Below are 14,996 nucleotides of genomic sequence, written 5' to 3'. Positions count from 1 at the left end.
ACGGTTATAGGGACACATTTTTGTCTGGCGCCTAAAGATACGTAATGAAGGCAGCAGGTGAGCCTCCCCGGGGAGAGCATTTCACAAATGGGGAGCCACCACAGAAAAGGCCCCTTCTCATGTTGCAGGAACTGAGTCAGTTCATATGAGAAGAGGCAATTCTTGAGGTAGGTACTGCGATCCTGAGTTGTTTAATGTTTTATAGGTCAAAACCAGCACTTTGAATTGGACCTGGAAGCTATTTGGCAGCCAGTGCAGTCGGGGCAGAATGAGTGTAATATGCTCAAACCGTCTTGCCTCTGTGAGCAACCTGGCTGCTGAATTTGGCACCAGCTGAAGTCTCCAAACCATCTTCAGAGGCAGCCCCATACACAATGCATTGCAGTAATGTTAGATAATGAGCAGGAATCCACTGGACAATGCAATCCTATGCAATGAATTCAGTGCAGCTTACTTGTGAATGTACATGAAATGTATAAACCTTGCAGATGGAACAGCAGGGAAGGAGTTGGGGGAGGTCAAAAGCTTTTACAACACAACAGTAAAAATAAAATTGTTAAAAGAGGCAATATAATAATCCATGAAACTTGACAGATATACAGCATCCTTAAACCTCATAATGTGTATTGAGTTTTGTATTAGCCGTGTCCTTTTAATTAATATTTATATATTATTCTTTTTAGTGATCCCTATGCATTTTTGTATATTACTACCTGAGAATTGCTTCCCATGCTGATTATTAATTTTTCTAATAGTGCCGCCCTATGCATGTTTAACGTGGGAGCAAGTTTCACTAAACTCAGTCAGACTTGTGAGTAAACATACAGAGGATTGTACTGTAAATCAAACAAAACTTTAAAAAAATCAAATACCCTACGCAGCAGCCTGTAAAGCTACAGCTAAAACACAAATACATTTCGCAGAGCATCTTGTGAAAGATACAATATTTCCCAGACTCCTCCCACGCAGCAGACTCAGTGTCTGTCCAGTTCTTCTGCCCAGAAATAACCACGCAATAAACTATAGACCGTATTTAGAAGAGCCCATTGAAAAAAGAAATCATTTTCCTTTTCCCAGGCACCAAAATTATCAGCACAGACTGAGATCTTTCATCCATTTTTTATTTTTTGGCCCCATTCTTAGTTACTGGATTCAGCAAGTTACTTTGCAATTTACCTGGGCTAATATCAGTTTCTTCAATAACATCCTCTGCATCCTGTGAACAAAAAATACAAATGCAATGATTGGCTGGATTCACCTAACCAGGAAGAAATAATTTCCCCAATATAGGAGCTTTCTTCTTTACCTATTCCCTCTTCAGCGTATTGTATCAATAGAGAAAGGTGTTATTGCCGATTTACAATCCCCACAGTTTATTAAGATGAAAATATTATCCTTAGTGAAGTGCAATCACACCCCAGGTACCTAAATTTGCTCAAATTCATCTACAATCATCTCACTCCAGGTTCTTTGACACACTAGTTTAATTCAGGTATCAAGTTCCACATCCTCCAAACCACAGATAGGGCTGAGGTGCATGATCAGGAACTAGATGCTTGAAATGGGCCTCTTAATCTCATTCTATATTCTTCAGCATCTTGCAGCCAGATATGCGCACTGATTATCCATTTTCAGCAGGTGCCAAAATAGACACTGGAAAGAAAGTAGCAGCAACATGAGATCAAACAGCTGCAAAAAAAAAAAAAATCAGTGGGAAAAACCAACAGCTGTACAGGAAGACAATAAGCTTTATTCTCAATGTGTTTCAACAGAAATCTTCTCTCAAGGGGTGTGGTCTTTGCAAATAAAACAGCTGGATTCACTCGCCTTAGCACTGATGGCCAGAAAACTTCCTCCAGAAAACCTGTTTGTTTAGCATTTATCCTGATTCGAGTGCACAAAGCTTATATGGTGGATAGACTATTCCTGCTCTTAATTGAACATTCATTCTGATTTGTTTACGGGGTGGTTATTTATCAATGAGCATTCACCCTGCGTTCATCCAGATTTGCTTGCCGAGTGTTTACATGTCTTCTTGTTAATCATTTGTTCATTCTGCACTTTTCAGCGTATTTCCCCATTGCTTTTCTAACTGCAAGAAGTCTGTAGGTGGTTGGTTGTTTTTTTTAAAATGCACTTGTTGTGCTAGGTCAGTGTTTTCCAAACTTGGGTCTCCAGCTGTTTTCAGACTACAGTCCCCATCATCCCTGACCACTGGTCCTGCCAGCTAGAGATAATGGGAGCTGTAATCCAAAAACAGCTGGAGACCCAAGTTTGGGAAACACTGTGCTAGGTCAACAGAGCCCTTTAATCCACTTTAATTGAGCAAAGTTTTGGCATACACTTGAATCCCTCCCACAAAATACTGACAGTCTGGAGGCACCTTATGTTTCTGACAAAGGTCAACCATCTTCAAAATCAGGACCGATGGACGTTTTCTGAGAAGGTGAGCAGATCCAATAGCCTTCTTTCATTGCAAAGACCACTTGCCTTTAAAGCATTTGTCCCAAATTGCATCTGCAATAAAGGGTGCTGGGGGTTTAAGATTTAATAAATAATAAAATTTGGTTGTCCCATACAGCTGCTGTGGTGCTTTTTTCCATTTTGGTTGTTTTTTGTGTTAGAGAGGAAGCCTCTGTCAAAGACAGAGAGATAAGGATAACATGGAATGTGACTTTCCCTGGTTCTCGATAACCTTTGGGGAGGTCTCTGGGATGCTTGTTGTCAGTAGTGCGAAAGTGTCTTGGATACATTAAGACACGGAATTGCATAAGGTGTTTTAAAAACTAGGCAATCAAACTCCTTCGCCTGCCAACACCTGAACTTCTGTTGCTCTGCCTACAACAGAGTTAACACTTCTCTAAATCTGCTGCTGACGGAGTCTTCCAAATTAACAACAGTAATTACACTTTTGGTGATAGGTGATCTTAACAACAACATAAAGACATTAAATAATCAGGCTTTTGTTGCACATCTTTCTCCATTGTATCAATAAAACACAAAAGAAACGATGGAGCGCTTATACTATTGAAAAGAGATACTCTGAGACTTATCTTGGATATTAAGGTAATTCAATTCTGACAGAGCACAAATTCCATCCTACAGCTATTAAAGAATTATAAGTCTATATTTTGACTTGTTACGGTACAGTCTTAAGTGGGATGGGAAACTGGTGAATCAACTGCCACTTCTAAAGCTATGCCACCTTTTGCTGGTTAAGGTGTTAGGTGTGTATGTGTGCATGTTTGTGTGCAGCGGATATATTGTCCTTCCCCCCACGTGATTTAAATCCACATGGTTTCCAGTGGAGAAAGGGGGGGCTGTTCCAGGCTGAGGTGGGGGGCACTGGTTCTGGTGTCTCTTTCTAATGAATGACGGGGACTTGGATATAGCGGGTTGAAACTGCTGCCATCCTGTCCATGCCCTGCTCCTGGAATGCTTGTTTCAGGGTCCATCATCCAAACTGCCCTCCACAGAGATATGTGCCTGTGGAGGTATCTGCCAGGGCAGTGGAGGTCTCTGTAAAGGGTATGTCCCTCCACCAGAAAAACTCTTCTCCAGCTCTGAAGAGGTACCTTTGCTCCATCCCAACACCCTTTAACCAGCAGAAACGATTGCTGAATGGTGAAGTTAATTTCCCCATGCAATATGCCAGATGTTTCTGAATCCTTCTTTCATTTTCCTTCCTTCCTACCCCTCTTCAACCTACAGTTAGGGCTGCTCCAAAATTAAGTTAATTTCACTGTGCAATGTGGCTGATTTTTGAGAAGCATTCTTTCCTTTCCCCAATATGTCCCTAAAGCAATTTTAGCAGCTGCTAAGATATCCATTATACACTTTGCTTCTTCCTGTCTTTCAAATGGCCCACTAAAAGTAGGGCTTGATTGTTCTCTGTTCTACACCTTAGGACCTGGTATATCACTTCTAAAAAACATATTTCAAGTCTTTATTTATTTATTTTTAAATGAGGACTTTACAAGGATGAATTTACAAGGTTATCTTTGAACCCTAAGGTGGATCTTCCATATCACTTTTTATTAAAACTTCAGGAAGTATTTACTGAAAATGGTTTGTTCTTCATTCATTCAGTTTTTAAACTACACATTTGCTATGCATATCCCAAACATTAAGGGTATGCTCACATTAGCGCTTACTCTGTATTCCGTACACTCCCACTGCTATTTCTGAAGCCATACTCACATGGCATTAGCCACAATTCATATGGATCCTGTAGTTTCCTGACAAACACTGCTGTTTAGGCACAAACACCTCAAAACCAGCTTCAATCCAACTAGAAAACTGGATGCGGAGTAATGTGAATATTTCAGACAGTCATTGCACATGTGCAGATGACAGCATCATGAACAAGAGGGGAATGGGGAAACCCAAAAAGTCATGTACATCAGGTAAAGGTATTCCTACCCCCTCTCTGACATGAACAACACTGTGCAAATGCGGTTTGAAAGACAGCAAGGAAAAATGACTTCACTGCATTTTAAGCCTCTAACGTGAGCATAAGTTGCTAGCAGCAGAAATTTTACTCACCTGATCTTCTTCAGAATCCCCTGTAAAATGACATAAGAGAATTGAGTACATTAATTAAGTAAATTTGTAAGTGCAGTCAGAATTCACTTTGGAATTCAAATTCCCTTGTTTGGTTTTGCACAAATGCTGCTTTACACTTTATCACTGAGGTTCTCACTCGGTAATGCCATTGCTCAAGACTTGGACTTGCTTGGTGGATCCAGGAAAGCCTCTCTTTCCTTAGCTCCAGCCCTCCCCACTTCCCAGCAATGCTATTTATTTGTTTTCTTACCCTTATATCCTGCCTTTCTTCTGTCCTGGAAACCAAGGCGGCACAGATGTGGTTCCCATGTGCGTATTTATTTATAAGATTTCTTACCCAACCTTCACTTTTAAGGTCTAGAGCAGCTTGGACCAGTATAATCATACAATTATAGAACAGTTAATGTACATGGTTAAAAAAACAAACCAATTCCAGATAATAATTAAGGCATTTTTGTGGGCTCCACCTCTTCTTTGTTTTGTTTAATCTAGACCAGGCATCCCCAAACTCAGCCCTCCAGATGTTTTGGGACAATTCCCATCACCCCTGACCACTGGTCCTGTTAGCTAGAGATGATGGGAGTTGTAGTCCCAAAATATCTGGAGGGCCGAGTTTGGGGATGCCTGGTCTAGATTAAACAAAACAAAGAAGAGGTGGAGCCCACAAAAATGCCTTAATTATCAAGAGGCCAGGATAGAAAGGTACATCTTCAGCATACAATGTTGTTGTTGTTTAGTCGTTTAGTCGTGTCCGACTCTTCGTGACCCCATGGACCAGAGCACGCCAGGCACTTCTGTCCTCCACTCCACAGCATACAATAGAAGGTGTCTAATGAAACTAGATGATAGAACCCGATTGGTAGGGAGTTCTGTAATGCTGAAAACAGCATTTTAAAAATTAATAGGATAATGCAGGTGAAGTGATTGAGCACTTAGATATGCTATATTAAAAGTAAGTATTTTTATTAGCATATCCATGATGGCAGCATTCATTTCTGAGACCATTAGCCAGGTGCAAGGTGCTTGGATATGCTTGGGACTACACCCTACACACCCATCCTATACGCATGAAGAGTGTGACGCGAACCTTCCCGAGTTTCAAAAACAATCAACAAGGCAAGGAAAATGGTCAGGCAAGATGGGCATTGGCAGCCTGAAACATCTGAAGGGTGCCACGTTGGCAACTCCTGTTCTGCCAAAACCAGAGCCTTTTCTGTAGTGGTCCCCAAACCTTGGATTACCCTCCCCTCAGGATGGTTAATTTGTTTGCCTCTCCGTCATCTTTTTGTAAGTGGGCAAAAGTATGCCCTTTTTATGTTCTATGCATGTCCACCATAGCTGTCAAAGTTCCCTTTTATAAGGGAAATTCCCTTATTCTGATTAGGATTCCTCACAAGAAAAGGGAAAAGTCAACAGCTATGATGTCCACATACCAAAAGGGGCAGTGCTGCCACATGCCACAGTGCAATGTGTGGGTGTTTGGGGTGGGACCAGCAGTGTAGCATGGCTGCCCCATTCACAACCTGAGTAGTGTGTGAAGGGCGCTTGTCTTCACGATCTAAGCCATTTAAAGGAGTTTTAGTGGGGTAGGAGAGCTGAAAATAATGCCAATATATTTCACATCTGGCAACCAATGCTCCCCTTTGGTTTCAGATAAATACATGGGTAGACGAGTCTCGAAAGCCTGTGACACAAATTTTCACGGCCCTCTAACAACTATGGTGGCTCATTTACCAGAAGTGATGTATTTAGTGTTAAGTCTGGAAGTGTATACTCACCTCTGACCAAACTAAGCCTCCTACAGCAAAATATACATCAGTTTGCGCTAGAGCGCCATGAAAATTTGTGCCCCAGGCTTTTTAGACTCGTCTACCCAGGTACCCTAAAGGGACCCGGGTGGTTCTGTGGTCTAAACCACAGAGCCTAGGGCTTGCCGATCGGAAGGTCGGCAGTTCGAATCCCCGTGACTGGGTGAGCACCCGTTGTTCGGTCCCAGTCCCTGCCCACCTAGCAGTTCAAAAGTACATAAAGTGCAAGTAGATAAATAGGTACCGCTCGGGTGGGAAGGTAAACGGTGTTTCCGTGCACTGCTCTGGTTCGCCAGAAGTGGCTTAGTCATGCTGGCCACATGACCTGGAAGCTGTCTGTGGACAAATGTCGGCTCCCTCAGCCTATAGAGCAAGATGAGCGTGCAACCCTATAGTTATCCGTGACTGGATTTAACAGTCAGGGGTACCTTTACCTTTACCTTTCTACTCATGTACTATCTGAAACCAAAGGAACACATTGGTTGCCAGATGTGAATTTATTTCAGCTGTCCTACCACTTATTTTTTGTTGCTGTGCTATTTGTTTTGTTCTTGTTCATTTTATTAAATGTTACTGTTTTGTTATCTGGTTCCACCGTAATTGTTTTCATGCTAGTATTACTGAAGCTTCATTGTTTTCATGCTAGTATTACTGAAGCTTCATCATGGAAGGAGGCCTGATGAACTAGTTTGAGATAACGCAATCCTGCTGTGCTTTCGTGTGCAAGTTTAGAAGACTCTTGAAACCATTCCAACACTGGAAATTTGTGAACTGCCTGGAATTCACTCAAACCAGTTGGATTCACACGAATATTACTTTACCCTTTCCTGCAGAGGTGTCAGCCCCCGGGAGCGTGTCGAGGACATCACCACGCAAGACCTCCTGCAGCTGTTGCTGCCTTACTGCCCAGCTGGGAAGCCGGCCACTGTTTTTGCTCTGCTCCTCTGAGCTGAGCGGGAGCTCATCTGCTTCTGCTTTTCTCATGGACATTCGAATGTCAGAGCTGGAGTAAGTGTAGCCGTGCCCTGCAGGGCAAATCTCCTTAAAGGCTTCTGCAAAGAAAGGAGAGAGATACAATCTGATGACACAGAGAAAAGGAAAAGCTACAAAAGTAATAGCCGAGAGCACAAAGACATCTCTCGCAATCTAATCCATTGGTAAGGATACTGTTGTTTTTCTGCTATCCCGTTCAGACATGCTGGGCCATGTTTCCTCTTCTTTAGTCTATTTAAGCTATCTGCCACAATCGAAACACAGTTCTCTGACATGGGTGAAACATGTTTAGACTACACCCACTTGGAACCAGAACTGAAGGCTGAAAGTTGCCAGCAAAAAGAAAGATGTTTGCAGGGCTGGGTGTGTTATTAGTAAATGCAAACTACTGTTAACCGATACTGGGAGCTGGCTGCCCTTTCTCTCAGAGTTGACAATAAAATATAACCACATGGAAACTCACTGTGTGTGTGTGTGTGTGTGTGTGTGTGTGTGTGTGTGTCAAAGAGAGGCAGCTGTGTAACAAAAGGGCCAAGGGATCTACTGCTTGTTAAGGCTGCATAAGAGTTGAAGGTCAAACAAACAGACATAAAGTTCTGCAAGCCCCAAACCCCCTTTTAATTCATCACTGTAGGTTTTGGGCACATCTGATAGGGCCATCCACAAAGTTCATTTGGCAACACAGGCCCTGCCCTGCTTCACAGCAGAGTGATGTAAACAAAAAAGAAACCCTGTACGTTAAAGAAGTTGGAGAGGATTAATGTTTATTATTAAATTAGCTAATTTAATAATAAATATCCATCCTTCCCAGCATCTTTCAGATACATTTTTTCCTTTTTGTTTACATGGTTGCTGCTTGGAACCACATAAAAAACAGGAAGCATCCAGAGTGAATCAGCCTGCTTCAGGCAGCGCCACAAAGGGCAGGGGACTAGATGAAGGCAGGAACTCAGTTGTTGCTGGACTACAACTCCCATAATCCCAAACTATTTGTCATGCTGGCTAGGGCTGATGGGAACTGGAGTCCAACAACATACGGCAGGCACCACATTGGTAACCCCTGACAGAGTATCTACAAGGAGGTGCAGGAAGGGGCAAAGTCTTATTGTAAGGCAGTGTTATATGAGGGCTGAGAGGCCATTCTCTATTCCTCTCAGTTTGTCATGCTCTGCTTATGGTCTTTTGGGTGCTCAGTGATTCATTTTCTATGTAATGCTATACGTTCACACTGCCTCATGACAAATAGTCAACAAGTGCCACTAGACTAATCTGGTTTCTTTCTTTTATTCTTTCTTATTTTTTATTTACAAATTTAAGAAGGAAAGAACAATTAAAATTAAAGGAGAGAGGAAAAAACAAAACAATAATAATATACAAATAAATCATTATAATAACAGTAGACCACCATCAGCTTACATTGTGGATGCAGTGACCATCAGTACACAAATCTTACTTAAAACATGTAAGTTAATATAAGCCTTCTAGATGTTCAAGTATGTATCCATGTGACACTAATGCCTATATGAAATATGTTTGAATGCAGTCAGGGCAGGGAGGTCATCAGATTGTGCAATAGACAGGGAGGTATAAGTCCCTTAGTCACCATAAGGGCTTGCAAAATCCACTTCTGTTGTCCATCGGTTAACTAAGATACTACAGGGATATAATTTCAAAGTACGCAAACATCTGCAGATATCATGGATTTTGCCAAATTGAGGCAAGTAACAACATCAGATCAAAAGGAATATATCACTGGAGAAGCCCTCATCACATGGCTCTAAGTTAAAGGCTTTATAATCCCATTTCAGGCAAATGGTACTGCAAATGGTAATGCTGGTCTGATAAAGAGCCGGAAGACTCTAAGTAGCCACCGGTTTAAAATTTGCAGAAAGTGAAAGGGCAGGGGGAAAGGTCCAAAAGAACAAGCAGAGTTTTTACCAGATCCTGGTAATGGACACATCTCACAATTTCTTCCCCACCCTTTGCCAACACGACTACAGCAGCAGATCTGCTTGGTGATGTGCTGATTGAGTGGCAGGGCACAGGCTCCCCCGACAGTTGAGCGATAGCACAGCCCCTGCTCTGTGGAAACTGCTTTATCCGCTGAAACACAAATGGTTGATTAGTCAGCTTTTGAAAAGCGAAGATTTTCAGTGCAATCCTGTGAATGTTTACTCAGTAGTAAATCCTACTGTGCAATGGGATTTTGTTGTTGTTTAGTCGTTTAGTCGTGTCCGACTCTTCGTGACCCCATGGACCAGAGCACGCCAGGCACTTCTGCAATGGGATTTATTCCCCAGTAAAAGGGAATTATCCTATGACAGTTACTGGAAGCCCAGCTGAACACAGTGGTTTTACTTTTGAGTAAACATGTATAGGGATCATACTGTTAGGCTCCTCTTGTTGATCTCCAACTGGACCCATTTGTCCACTCTTTCACCAATAGTGAAAGTGAAGGCAAGAAAAACAGTGGAGCTGTTTTAATACACATTGAAATGCATTGAATTCAATGTCAAGAAGTATTTCAGATGCTTAATTTCATCATGCTTTAAGATGAAGAGTTGATTAAAACAGTATTCTACTTTGAGATTTGAATCTATGGACCACATCTTGCTTAGTTTGCTAATGAAGAAGCTAGCAAACAGTTAAGAATCTTTGCCAAATCATAGAGTTAGGTAACTCATGCCAAAGGTTTTGCAACAAGACTGTGCAAGACTTCAGATTTCAGTTAAGATTTCAAATTAAATTCTTAATGAGAGGAGCAGAGAAGTGTTGGTTTTGTGCTTAGATTTAGCAAATTTGAGTCAGCTTTGGGGAAATTTTCCTGAATCGACTATAACATGTCATAGGAAACTATAACGAAGGCAAAAGGGATCAGGACAAAGGCAAAACCGGGAAATTTACTTTAAAAGGGAGAAGCAGAGCAGCTTTAAAAATTAGGGGGTCTTTTGCCCAAAGCGGGACAGTTGGCAAGTCTCTTTTGGTTCATAATCATGACATCATCATTATGGGCAGAAGCTAAAGGGGAAGGATCTTCCTCTTGTTCTAGAGCAGGGATCCCCAAACTCGGCCCTCCAGATGTTTTGGGACTACAATTCCCATCATCCCTGATCACTGGTCCTGTTAGCTAGGAATGATGGGAGTTGTAATCCCAAAGCATCTGGAGGGCTGAATTTGGGGGTGCCTGTTCTAGAGTAATCATCTCTGGTACATGGTGTAACTGGCCAGGATTGATGGCTATTGCCCACTCCTTCAAACTCCTTATGATCCAACCCATACAGTTATTGTGCTAATGGGGAAAAGACGAATAAGGGGGGGGGGAGTTGTTATGGTCTATCTGGGGACACTTACAAATACAGTGACTGCGGGATGGGTCCAGCATGGTTCCAGGCTTACAAGTGCAGAGGAAGCTGCCGCGAGTGTTCACACATTCTGCATCTTTGCATATGCCAAATATTAGACATTCATTGATATCTATAAAGGTGAACAGAGAGAACAAGATTAGCCAACCTATTCTGGTGCTGCCCGCAAATGGCACTGCAAGGAGGATCTGCAAAGGGAACAAGTCCTGATGTGACAGAGCAGAGAGGATGGGATCACCAAGCAAAAGAGAATGGGTGGGGGGCCTCACAGGTGAAGGCCACATGTAAAAACAGATATAAAAAGGTAGAGCTGTTAAGGAAAGGTTGGGAGGCAGGTGACTTTGTGAGACCTATTCAGCACTATGAAGAGCCGGATTCAGTAATGGGCTAGAGGAGGGCCAGTAACGTGAAGCTAAATCCTGACAAGATGGAGGCACTGAGATGAAGGAGTTCTTGTGCCCTGGAACCTGGGGTTCAGTTAGTTCTGGGTGGGGTTACACTCTCCCTGAAAGAGCAGCCAAGTCATTTGGGGCACCTCCTTGTTCTAGCATTTTCACTTGAAGCCAAATGTCGTTTACCAGCTTCAGTTGGTGATTCCTAGACAGAAATAGGCTTGCCACTGCGATTCCCACTCTGGTAGTCTCTCAGCTGGGATATTGTGATGTGTTACATGGGGTTGTCCTTAAAAGACAACCTAGAAGCTTCAGTTGCTGAAGAATCTGGCTGCCAGAATTTTGCCTGGTGCAGTCAGGGTTGCTCATATTACTACATTGACTGCCTATTCAGAATCCAATTTAAGGTGCTGGTGTTCTCAAGTGCTAAATGGCCTGGAGCATTTATCTGAGGGAACAACTCTTCTCCTACCAGCCTGCCTGTGTCCTCTGTAGAGGCCCTTCATCAAGTACCCTCTTCAACAAAGGTACATTATGTCGTCAAAAAGAAGGCAGCTTTTTTCTGTGGAATTGGCCCAACTTTGGAATGCCCTCTGGTGCTGTCCAATGGTGCAATGCAATCTTTTTGGCACCATGTTAAGACCTTAAGGACAAAAGAACGTAAGAAGAACCTGATAGATTAGTTACAGATAGGTAGCCGTGTTGGTCTGCCATAGTCAAAATAAAAAAATTCCTTCCAGTAGCACCTTAAAGACCAACTAAGTTAGTTCTTGGTATGAGCTTTCGTGTGCATGCACACTTGATATCTGAAGAAGTGTGCATTTGAAGAAGTGTGCATGCACACTTGGTATCTGAAGAAGTGTGCATGCACACTTGGTATCTGAAGAAGTGTGCATGCACACGAAAGCTCATACCAAGAACTAACTTAGTTGGTCTTTAAGGTGCTACTGGAAGGAATTTTTTTATTCTGATAGATTAGGCCAGGCATCCCCAAACTCGGCCCTCCTCCCTGACCACTGGTCCTGTTAGCTAGGGATGATGGGAGTTGTAGTCCCAAAACAGATGGAGGGCTGAGTTTGGGGGTGCTTGGATTAGGCCATTGACCCATCTAGCCCAGCACAGTGGCAAACCAGAACCCTGTGGGAAACAAGTGAATGGAACATGAGCAGAAGAGCCCTCTCTCCTCCTGTGGTTTAGGTATTATAGATGGAATTGTAGATGGAACTGCCTTCTTTGTTCCTTTAGCCTGCCTTTTATCTTGTTTATTTTTTCTTTTAAAAATGAACGTTGTGTTCAAGGAAGGAAGAGGCATGATCACAGTTCAGAGCATTTGAGGAGGCATGAAGTTGGACCAGTGCGGTGAAGGAGGTGGCTTGGAGAGAGGGGGCAGGGTCTGAGGAGAGTCCCAAGGACTGGACAGAGAACCCAGGCCTGAGGTTCCCCACTCCTGATAAACAGAATCAGGCCATTAGCTCTACCTAGCCCAGTTTGAGGTTATGTCTTGTTCTGTAGGGCTCAGAACACTCTTAATTCTCTTTGTCCCAAAGTAATCAGTCACACAAGATGTGGTATGGATTTCCAATTTAGGGCAACTTTATAATTTTAGGATGGATAGATATAGATAGATATAGATATAGATATATAGATGGTATAGATATAGATATTCTGTTTTACAATTTAAAATATTCCCTTCTTCTCTTTCCATGATTCATTTTACATATCATAAATCCCTGCATGTTTTACAAAAACTATACTGTTCAGTATTCCATTATTGCATCCATCAAAACTTGTTTACACTGCTGAATTTATCTTAATGCTGCCAGTGTTTCAACTGTACCCAATTATTTCCCATACATTTCCCAATCTTCTTTAAGCGTATGTTCTTCTTGTTCTAAGTCTGCGAGTTGTGCATATTCTGTCAACTTAAGTTGCCATTCTTCTTTAGTTGGGACCTCACTTGTTTTCCATTTTTAGGCTAACGAAACACGGGCCGCAGTAGTAGCATACACAAATAACCTTAACAATTATAGTTTTAAAACCATATGCCATATCATGTTCTTGCCCTTCTCAGGACCTTTAAAGGCATTTTCACACAAAGCTTAAATTACTTTTGAGCTCTTAGCTATTTATGTGAATGTCTCATCCTACAGAAAATAAGAGGAGAGGCATCTGCAATGATAATGAGTTTTCTGGACTATGTACATTATACCTTCACACTACAATTCCAGCTGAAACAAGAATCGCTAAAAAGGAACTCTAAAGCAGCTTTGGCTTGAATCTTGATTGTAATGTGAATGCGAAACACATCCTAGCCATAATGCTAATCTCCTTGCGGATGCTTCTCCTAGGCCTCCTTTTTCTGCATCAACATCAGATAAACATTAACACAAAGCTTGACATATGAAAACACTCTAAGCCACATGTGTGCAAATGTCACAAATGGGTCACGAGTGATCATTCCTTTACATGAGCAGGTGGGGGCACTATTTGCACATGATCCATTGACGAGATGGTCACACTACAGCATTAGGTAAAATAAACATCTTCCTGTAATAATAGGGAAGATTTGCATGAGAATTTGGAAGCACAGATTGGTGGGGAGGGCTCCAGATCTCAAGGAGCTGTCAGAGAAACAGAATGTGCTAAATTGCTCTGCACCAACCCACCACATGACCTCTGGCAAGGTCTTTCCACTTGCCATGCCAGCAGCACAATTGGGCTTTATGGCCTCTGACCTCCCAGGGACTGGAAAGGGTCAAGCGGTGTTTGCTAATCATGGCAAAGCTCCCAGAAGTGGCAGATGCCTGTGAAGAACTATGATCGACAACACACCAGGAGGGAAGAGGTAACAGCTTCTTCTGGCCCCATCACTCAGTAGTGTCACCAACAAGGGGCCCAAAGAACTTGCTTACAGCCCAGCTGAGGTACATGGTATGCCCCCAACAGACCAAATGGAAGAAGAGGCCCTTTCAATTGTGTCAGGTTTTTGAGAAAACCAGGTTTCCAAAGATTTGGGGAGAGAGTTCTTTCCATGATTGCCAGAGGGAACAAGAAACACAGAATAGGTTGTTATTAGTGGCCTCTACTGGTCAAGACAATGCAAGTTGCAAGATGGAAAGGATTGTAACCACAGAACAATGGGTAGAATTTGATGTTGTGTTAAGGTGATTGTTCCATAACAGCAAGCATTTCAGCTTGCCAAACACAATGGTCCTCCCTCTCCTGTCCCCATGCACTGTTCTCAGTGATCTCTCCCACCCCTAGGGCCAGTTGTTTTTTTTTTGGGGGGGAGCAATGTTGCACAAACAGAATTCCTTGCATCGGGCTTCCACTGATGGGATTTGTTAAGTGAATCCCACCCAAGGCTGATGAATGCTTTGTTGAATAGATACCTGTGCTGTCTGTGCCATTCAAACCTGTGCTACTTAAAATTACATTGAAAACAAAGGCAATTACAGGCAGCCCCCAATTTGCGCCGGCGTTCCATTCCAGGTCACTGCAAGCTTACGGGAAATCGTGTGCAATTGAAACACCTTGTTCCACCCCCGCTCTGCCCCACTCCGCCCCCATTTTTCCCTTTTAGTGATATCTTTTATGACATTTCAGGATCACTTCTGGGTTCAGTGCCATGTGCATGTGTTCAGTCACACACATTATAGGTCACACCTAAAACAGGGGTTTTCTGTATATGAAATCTTATTCAGTGGATTGTGAAATAGTTATCGCCCCATTCTTCTTGCTGAATATTCCATGTCCTTAGCAGTAAAAGGACACACATTCTCCCTAAGGATTATCACATCTGTGAGCATTTTTATCGCCCAACATTTGAAATTTGCCTGCTAATACTGTGTGTGTGTGTGTGTGTGTGTGTGTGT

The 14,996-nt window shown here is 42.5% G+C and overlaps 1 protein-coding gene across 1 annotated transcript in view; it reads right to left on the bottom strand.

Annotated features, from left to right (window-relative positions):
• The window catches only part of LTBP2 (latent transforming growth factor beta binding protein 2), a 151,320-nt gene that overhangs the window by 32,142 nt on the left and 104,182 nt on the right, over positions 1–14,996 (bottom strand). The window contains exons 10-14 of the mRNA XM_082231992.1: positions 10,719–10,841; positions 9,306–9,470; positions 7,196–7,426; positions 4,546–4,565; positions 1,177–1,216 (exon numbers count right to left, since the gene is read on the bottom strand). Coding sequence (XP_082088118.1) covers positions 1,177–1,216; positions 4,546–4,565; positions 7,196–7,426; positions 9,306–9,470; positions 10,719–10,841 — 579 coding nt within the window. The remainder of the gene's footprint in view (positions 1–1,176; positions 1,217–4,545; positions 4,566–7,195; positions 7,427–9,305; positions 9,471–10,718; positions 10,842–14,996) is intronic.

Source organism: Podarcis vaucheri, assembly GCF_965113315.1.
Source record: "Podarcis vaucheri genome assembly, chromosome: 1".
Lineage (NCBI taxonomy): Eukaryota > Metazoa > Chordata > Lepidosauria > Squamata > Lacertidae > Podarcis > Podarcis vaucheri.
Note: the sequence above shows the minus strand (reverse complement) of the source record. Positions and strands in the feature narration are given on the sequence as shown.